At 34.0% G+C, this 9,705-nt stretch overlaps 1 protein-coding gene across 1 annotated transcript; it reads left to right on the top strand.

The window, feature by feature from the left end:
* The first annotated feature begins 787 nt into the window (after positions 1-787).
* LOC107817232 (protein GLUTAMINE DUMPER 6-like) lies at positions 788-1,159 on the top strand. Its single transcript, XM_016643027.2, has one exon. It carries the CDS (start codon positions 788-790, stop codon positions 1,157-1,159), a length of 372 nt encoding a protein of 123 aa, XP_016498513.2.
* Positions 1,160-9,705: the final 8,546 nt, after the last annotated feature.

Here is a 9,705-nt window from a genome sequence, read left to right as displayed (position 1 = left end):
TTTTCAAATTTATAAAAAACAATCATTCGATATAAAGAAGATAGGCTCACACGAAGCAGGGCTGACTCTAACGTGATGAGAGGTAAGACATATGCCTTAGGCCCCCAAATTTATGGGGGGGGGGGGAGGCATTTTTTAAAAAGAATAGATTTATAGGTATTTAAAAAATAAATATTTAGTACTTTTTAATACAAAATTAGTTTTTAATATAAAAAGGAAATAGAGCTCTTTAGATATGTAAAGAAAGTAATAATTTGACATATTTAAAAATGGATAGATGAATAGTTTTCGCAACGTTTCAGTTTTACTCTTTCATTAGATAATGTATACAAAAATTCACACTCCCTTTCTTAATATGTCCAAGTTAATCTTTCTTTTCTCCAATCTCTTTATATTTCAGAAACCCCTATATATTTTCTGTATTTCTCTTTAATATTCTTACTCACCTTTTTTCTCCAATATTTCATTACTCATTTTTTTTCTACAAGATTTCATTAGCTCCACTGTTCAACAATACTTTTAAGTTTCCAATAATTCTATACTTCTATTGCTCTATAAAATATTATCTAATATCAACAATATCTCAAAAAAAATTAAATGAACTCGTTATATTATCAATTGAATAAAGATAATTAGAGAAAATCGATTATAAAAATGATTATTAACAACTTTGTATTTCAACGGAATTTTTCTTTTTCCTGCCCTATAAATACAAACATAACAGAGCAATCAATTTCTCAGATTAACTGATCGAGAGAAAAAATATATTACTAAGAAGATGACAACTATGGTAATGATGATGAAACCATTACGTAATACAACTTCTACAGCAGGAGACTCGAGTTTTCACAGATGGAATTCCCCAGTTCCGTACCTCTTTGGTGGGTTAGCAGTTATGATGGGATTAATAGCGTTAGCATTGTTAATATTGGCTTGTTCTTACAAGAAACGTTCGTCGTCGACGGAAGAATCATCGTCATCTTCCAACAACGTTAATGATTCCGACGACGGTCGTCAAGAGAAGCCGTCGACGAAGTCAGTACAGGTATTGAGACCAGAGATGGAACCAAAATTTGTTGTGATTATGCCTGGAGATTACAATCCAACGTGTTTAGCCAAGCCCACCATGCCTACTCGCCAAGGTCCTGACCAAGTTTGAGTCATTTAATTCTTTTCTTTTTTCCAATAGTTTCTGAGCTGGAATGAGGTAGAAAGTAGGAGTAAGAGATGATATGGGACGGAAATGATGGAGAGTAAATTACAGCAACTAATATGTAACTACATTTGCCAAAAACAAAAAGGGAAAAAACTACAACCCGTGAACAATATTTTTTGGTTCAACTTCTTGTCTTCGTATTTTTGGGGGTTTTGAGTGCGCGGAGAAATCGGAAGTTAACAATATATAATGTTTAATTATCGATAGTTTATATATTTCAGCAAATTAAGGGTTAATTGTTTACATCTGTAACCAAAGTGGATTCTTGATCACGATATATGTTAATTAGGTTAGCAAGCGAAGCTTTAGAGCTTTCGAGGCGAACTCCAATAATTATGAGGAGTTAATATTTGAGGTAACAAGGCCCTTCCCAAATGAGGCTTTAAATTTTTGAAGCATCTATTGCTTCCACAGTAAATTGCCAAAAAGACCAGGACCCCAGAAAATTAACGAAGGAACAACATAAACATAAACACGAGAATTCTCCTTAATTTGCTTTTTTCTTTACACGCACTGTCAATTAAATGTACGTTCAAAAAATGTAGAATAGAGACATAAAGTACTAATGTATTATGGCTTGTCGTGGAGTATATCCTCGTATTTGAATTGGGAAGAAGGATTCCCTGCTGCGTGAATTTCGGGATTTTTAATTACAACATATCATATTAAGTACTGCAATAAAATTTCATGTGCAAAACATGTCATATACCTATTTCATTAGAAGAAATATTGAATGGGGGTAAAAAATTTACCTTTTTGTTTACTTTTTTTTTTTCCTTTTGTTCGTTGATCACGATATAGATAAGGTTCATAAGTGAAATATTCTGGGAAAGTTACGAAATGAACTTTCGATAATACATTAATGTGACGCATGTTATAAGGCTATAGCAAATTATGAGACGGAGTGGAGTGTTGGAATGACATTAAGCAAAAGTTTCGTGCAATTAAGAGAAAGAGACTATTAAGCAAAGGTTGAAGAGAGACATCTTTGTATGATTAAAGCCTGTTACAAGAAGCAGCGGCCCTGGAAAATGACATTCACTAGACTCTGGTAAAATCTTATACCAAATTAAAGATACGTATTGGTAATTCATAACTGTATTAGACACATAGTATATGAGCTTAAGTTCTATACATTGTCTATATATTTACACAATCAAAACACTTATTTGGTAATTACAAACAAATCTCTCAATAAACATTACATAATTGGTAATCAAGTAAAAAATAGAATAACCTAATTTTAATTTGCTGGTGCCAGCTGATAGTGTAAATCATCATATATACATTATCAGTATATTAAGTTGGGGTTAATATCAATTATGAGTAAATAACGTTTTCTTACTTTTGGTCAAGCTGAACAAATGCAGTAATTATTTTACGGAAAATCGGTTATTCATTGCGCCAAAAATGATAACATCATGTGGTCCTCTCTCCTCCTATTCTTGTGTCGTTTCATTAATTATTATGCCCCTTATAGAGCTGCCTATAGAAAATCAGAAAGTTAAAGAAAAGAATCACAATGATGATATGATGAAGAAACCATTGGACAATTCCAGTTAAAATGTTAACCTTGGTCTAGTTTTTCAATTTAAGTTATGCACAATATATATTTTTTTAACATAAAGTACATTTAAACTTTTCTACCATATCCTTGTACATCCCACAAGGATAGACAACATTTTTATTTAGTGACCGATGACGACCAGTTTTTGCCCGGTCGTTAGTGACCTATAGCGATCATATTTGGGCTTTTAACGACCGGATTTTTCATCTCTAATAACCACTTCTCTTGTATATATAATCATGTCAATTAGAGGCGGAGGTAGTCTACCACACTAGCTAGCTAGAGCAGACCTCACAGTCCCGAGTAGTATATGTTTTGCTACTATTTGTCTTTGTCTGTGTGTTGCAATTACATTGGATTTTACGTTAATTCGACGTGCCATAGTAACATTTGAGAAGAGTTAGCGAACCTCATTGTGTTTTTGCTATTTCCGCTCACACAGAAGATTAGAACAATACAGTTGAATGACAAAATCCCATTCTGTTCTTGAATAAGACATTAACGTGATGCAAATTATAGCTAGGCCTATAGCAGTTAATGTAATATATACTATGAAGGAGGAGATTGTTGGAATCTAAATCCATGGCATTAAGTAAAAAGTTTCGTGCAAGAAAAAGATGTCGTTGAAAGGGGCTGGGTAGACCTCCTTGTAAAATAATTCTGAACAAGATAAAATAATATATAAACAGAAATATAAAAGAATCTGGATTTAATCAGAGCCCACTGAATTAACAGTGTTTTCTTAAGAAATCTAATTCCCTCATAATACCCAAGGTTGTGAATTATTTCCTCACATGATAGAACGAATTACACATTGGTGTAGCGGTACTTCAAACTCCGGTGTTTCAGTGAACACAAAGATCGGTAGCAAATCAACATTTACTGTTACTTTCTTTGTAGTTAAAACAATGCAGAAGAAAGGAGGAGAACTCAGAAATTCGTATGAAAAATCTGAGAGAATGGACTGGTATTTATATTCAATGTTGAGCTCAAACTGAAGAGGTGCAACTCTTCAAAACTAAAGAGGTGCAACTCTTAAGAAGGGTTGTTTGTGTAAATCGGTCATAACGTAAATGTTTTTTACAAAAAGCGAAGGGCATATAATATTCCGTTAGATTTAATATTAATTTTTTGTTTAAAAAAAGGGATATTTAATAACATTTCTGTTAATATTTACTATTAATAAATAAATTTGGTCCAAACAATTAATCAATCAATCGATCATTTGACCAAATCCAAATCAAAATCCAAATCCAAATCCAAATCTGAAACCGAGCCGAGCGAGCGACTACGACGACGACGCGAGGCTTGCCTTCTTCTTAACTCTTTAAGAGTTAGAAGAAGATCAATTGTATGTATATACCCATCAAAAACCTTTTTCTCTTCCAATATGGGACAATGTCCCTTTGTCAAAGAGGGAAACTCAAATATTTTCAATTTCTCTCCATTTCTTATTCACCCTTTTAAAGCTACATTTAAGTTTAAAACTCCAACAATCCCCCACATGAATGGGGAATGGCTATATCTTGGAAATATGCATGAAAAACTGTGTGATTCGCAAGCAAGGATTAATTGCATCTAGATAAGTAGGTTTTCCCTTTGAACTTTCCGTAGTGAACTTATGTCGGATATACTCGGTCAATCGGTAGATTTGATATCTTTGAACCATCAAAATTTGGTATATACCTAGACAACCATAAGTCACACAATCAGTCCTTAACCGTCTTTGGCTATCATTGTTGTGTTCGTTTCATCCATGAACACCGCCTGGTTTTATAAGTGCGTAGAGAACTAGCCTTACAAAATTCTCCTTGAAGCGGCTAACATTTCACACTTACATAGGTGATTCCTAAACGTGTCATCCCGTAGATACACTATTTGATATACCCCGTATCAAATTTAGAAATCATTAAAAAGCCTTAATGTTTTATCCTTGGTACTGAACATTGTCTTATCGCGAGAATAGACCAAACTTTTAATTGACAATGTTGAACCGTCATTAATAACTTTGTTTGATCACCTTGAACCTAGATCTTGGGATTTTCAGTCTTCTAGGTAGAGTTACCGCCACAATGTCTTGTTCTCGTCCATAGTCACATTTTCCTCAATGATTTCTCAACTACCTCTCTAGTTAGGCTTTTTATAAGTGGATCCGACACATTATGGCTTGACTTTATATAGTGAATCGTGATAATTCCTCTAGAGAATAATTGCGTAACGGTTTTATGTCTTCATCGTATATGACGAGATTTATCGTTATACATCACGCTCCCAGCCCTTCCAATTATCGCCTGACTATCACAATGTATGCATATTGGTGCCAACGGTTTGGGCCAAAATGGAATGTCTTCCAAGAAACTCCGGAACCATTCAACTTCTTCACCGGCTTTATCTAAGGTTATGAACTCAGCCTCCATTGTAGAGCGGGCAATACAAGTTTTCTTGGACGACTTTCAAGATACCGCTTATTCACCAATAGTGAATACATATCCACTTGTGGACTTAGAACCAGTTGAATCGGTTATCCAATTTGCATCACAGTATCCCTCAATCACCGCAGGATATTTACTGTAGTACAAAGCAAAGTCCTGGGTATGTTCTAAATATTCCAAAACTCGTTTCATTGCCATCCAATGAGATTGACCTGGATTGCTCGTGCATCGACTCAATTTACTTATAGCACAATCTATATCTGGTCATGTATAATTCATGATATACATTAAGCATCCCAACACACGAGCATAATCCAATTGTAATATGCTTTGGTCTTTGTTCTTTGCTAATGCAAGATTCACGTCAATTGGAGTCTTTGCAACTTTAAACCCTAAGTACTTGAATTTTTCAAGTACTGTCTTAATATAATGAGATTGTGAAAATGCCATACCTTGAGGAGTCTTATGGATGTTAATCCCCAGAATTAAATCAGCAACTCCCAAGTCCTTCATATCAAACTTGCTAGTTAGCATACGCTTAGTCTCATTTATGTTGGCAATGTCATTACTCATTATCAATATATCATCCACATATAAGCAAACAATGACTATGTGATTTGGAACATTTTTAATGTACACACATTTATCACATTCATTTATCTTAAAACCATTTGACAACATTGTTTGGTCAAATTTCGCATGCCATTGTTTGGGTGCTTGTTTTAGTCCGTAAAGGGAGTTAACAAGTCTACATACTTTCTTTTCTTTACCTGGAACCACAAACCCTTCAGGTTGTTCCATGTAGATTTCTTCCTCCGAATCTCCATTTAAGAAGTCCGTCTTAACGCCCATTTGATGAATTTCAAGACCATAAACTACAGCTAATGCTACTAACATTCGTGTGGACATAATTCTTGTAACCGGAGAGTATGTATCAAAATAATCAAGACCTTCTCGTTGTCTATACCCTTTGACTACAAGTCTTGCCTTATATTTATCAATAGTGCCATCATCTTTCATTTTCCTCTTAAAAATCCATTTAGAACCCAAAGGTTTATTTCCAGGAGGAAGATCAACCAATTCCCATGTATGGTTGTTCAATATGGATTCTATTTCACTATTGACTGCTCTTTTCAAAATAATGATTTCGAAGAAAACATAGCTTCTTTAAATGTTCGAGTCTCATTTTTCAATAAGAAAGCCACAAAATCTGGTCCAAATAAAGTAGACGTTCTTTGACGTTTACTACGTCTTGGATCCTCCTGGTTAAATATACTTTCTTTTGTTTCTTCCCGAGGTCGTTTAGATCCTTCACCAATCGATTCACATTCCTTTTTATACAGATATATATTTGCAAAGAACTCAGCATTATCTGATTCTATAACCATATTATTATGAATATCGGGATTTTCTGATTTATGAACCAGATATCGATATACTTTACTATTGGTCACATATCCTATGAAAACACAATCAATAGGTTTCGGTTTTATTTTTACTCTTTTGGGTTTAGGAACTTGCACTTTTGCCAAACACCCCCACACTTTAAAATAATTCAAGTTGGCCTTCTTTTCTTTTTATTTTTTCATATGGAATGGATTGTGGTTTGCTATGGGGTACTCGATTTAGTATCCGGTTAGCCATAAGAATGGCTTCCCCCCCGCAAGTTCTATGGCAAACCAGAACTTATCAACAATGCGTTCATCATCTCCTTTAATGAACGATTTTTTCTTTCCGCAATCCCATTGGAGTGGGGCATGTAAGGGGCCATTGTTTGATGAATAATTCCATATTCTAAACATATTTTTTCAAAAGGAGATTCATATTTACCACCCTTATCACTTCTTATCATTTTGATTTTCTTGTTAAGTTGTGTTTCAACTTCATTTTTGTATTACATGAATGCGTCAATTGCTTCATCTTTACTATTAAGTATGTAAACATAGCAATATCGAGTATTGACGTCAATAAAAGTTATAAAATACTTCTTTCCATCGCGAGATGGTATTGACTTCATGTCGCAAATATCTGTATGAATTAAGTCTAAAGGATTTGAATTCATTTCAACTGACTTATAAGGATGTTCAACATACTTATATTCCACACATATTTGACATTTTGATTTGTCGCATTCAAACATAGGCAGTACTTCCAAATTAATCATTTTCCGCAAGGTTTTATAATTGACATGACCCAAACCTATATGCCATAATTCATTTGACTCAAGTAAATAAGAAGAAGCTGGAATTTTATTATTATTTTGGCCGTTGCAGAATTTTCCATAGAAAGTGTCTCTTCGGGTCCAACAGGAACATATGTAGCAAATGCTTCTCTAACAGTACAAACATGGCGAGTGGCTCCAGAATCAATTCACCACTCCTTATGATTTCCCACCAGGTTGCATTCAGAAAGCATAGCACACAAGTCATCAACATCTTCATGCTTTTCAACCATGTTTGCTTGACCCTTCTTCTTGTCTTTCTTTGGAGCACGACAATCTATAGATCTGTGTTCAGCTTTTCCACAGTTGTAGCAATTTTCGTTGAACTGCTTCTTGCTTGGGTTGCTTTTCGGTCCAGAAGAATTCTTCCTCTTTCTATTATTTTGAGGAGTATCCTCAACAATGTTTGCTCCCATTATTGTTGAGTTTCCATGGCCTTTATTTTCAGCATCTTTGTTGTCCTCTTTGATTCTCAACCGAACAATGAGATCTTCAAGGGACATCTCTTTGTGTTTGTGTTTCAAATAGTTTTTTGAAGTCCTTTCACAAAGAAGGCAACTTCTCAATAATCGTTGCAAGTTGGAATGCTTCATTGATGACAAGACCTTTCGTAAGGAGATCGTGAATAATCACTTGCAATTCCTGGACTTGGGTAATAACAGACTTGCTATCTACTATTTTGTAGTCCAAAAATTTAGCGGCAACAGATTTCTTTAACCCGTCATATTCTGTTTTGTATTTCCTTTCGAGCGCTATCCACAGTTGTTTTGGCATCTCCACTTTACTATAGACTTTATACAGATCTTCCTCCAGTCCGCTAAGAATGTAATTCTTGCATAGAAAATCAGAATGCTTCTATGAGTCAGTCATGAGAAAGCGTTCATTTTCTGGAGTTACATCGGGCAGAACAAGAACATCTTCCTTAATGAACTTTTGACTTAAAGTCGTCAAGTAGAAGAACATCTTCTGCTGCTACCGCTTGAAATCAATCCTAGAAAATTTTTTCGGTTTTTCTGCCGGTGCCAATGCCGGTGTTGTTTGGCTTGTCGATGCATTGGCAGTCACCATAGGAACAGTTTGGTTCCCATTGTCATTCGTCATTTCTGTAAAAGAATGACATACACAAACGTTAAACCCCAGTATTTCAGCGAACACAAAGATTGGTAGCAAATCTCACTTACTGTTGCTTTCTTTGTAGTTAAAATAATACAAAAAAAGGAGAACTCAGAAATTCGTATGGAAAATCTGAGAGAATGGACTGGTATTTATAGCCAATGTTGAGCTCAAATTGAAGAGGTGCAACTCTTCAGAAGGGTTGTTTGTGTAAAACTGCCATAACGTAAATGAATTTTACAAAAGGCGAAGGGCATATAATGTTCCGTTGGATTTAATATTAATTTTCAACGGATATTTAGCCTAAGCCGAGCGAGTGACGGCGACGACTAAAAATATCCAAAATTATTTTCCTTTACTTCCTTCTTTAGATTTTAAAAATCCAAAAATATTTTTCTTTTAATTTCTTCTCAAAACCCAAAAATATTTTCATTTATCTTTCGAAAATTGAAAATAAAATTGAAGATTCAAAAATATTTTCTTTTTTTAGAATTATTTTTTTCATAAATTCAAAATAAAAGTCCAAAAATCCAAAAAATATTTTCTTTTCTTCTTTAGAAGTTTTACTTGCGAAATTCCAAAAAAACAAAAGTTGTTGAAGTTATATATATATATATATATATATATATATATATATATATATATATATATATATATATATATATATATTTTCTTTTATCTTTAGAAGTTTTTCTTTTCCAAAATTCTTTGAAAAAAAAATCGATTTCCAAAAATATTTTTCTTTATAAGTCTTTCTTTCGGAAATTAAAAAAAATTCAAAATCCAAAAAAAAAAGAGTTAGTTATTTACTTTATTCCTAATCTTCACGAGCTACGCAAGATCTGATTCATGTTCCCACATGATACGTAGGTAACCCATATCAGGTTTGATCGAATGGTTAAAAAGAAATAGAGAAAAATAAAAAGAGCGATAAAAGAAAAGAAAAAGAAAAAAAACGAAAGGGAAAAAAGAGAGGGTTCATTCTAACACGCTTGTTATTTTGAAAAAAAGGTTTTGTTCAGGTGGTTAGTTTGTTGGTATTCTGGCGAGTCATCCATACAACACCAGATCAAAGCACAAGGTAGTCATGACTGGCAAAGAATTGGACACAGGAGTGGTTGACCCATCGAGAGATATTGTCGAGTCGGAATCTGAA

This window comes from Nicotiana tabacum, chromosome 17 (assembly GCF_000715075.1).
Source record: "Nicotiana tabacum cultivar K326 chromosome 17, ASM71507v2, whole genome shotgun sequence".
Taxonomy (NCBI): Eukaryota; Viridiplantae; Streptophyta; class Magnoliopsida; order Solanales; family Solanaceae; genus Nicotiana; species Nicotiana tabacum.
The sequence above is the reverse complement of the archived record's forward strand: the minus strand, read 5'-3'. Positions and strand labels throughout refer to the sequence as shown.

Coding starts and splice junctions, on each gene's coding strand:
- LOC107817232 (XM_016643027.2), top strand. CDS start 788: ATGGTAATGATGATGAAACCATTACGTAATACAACTTCTACAGCAGGA.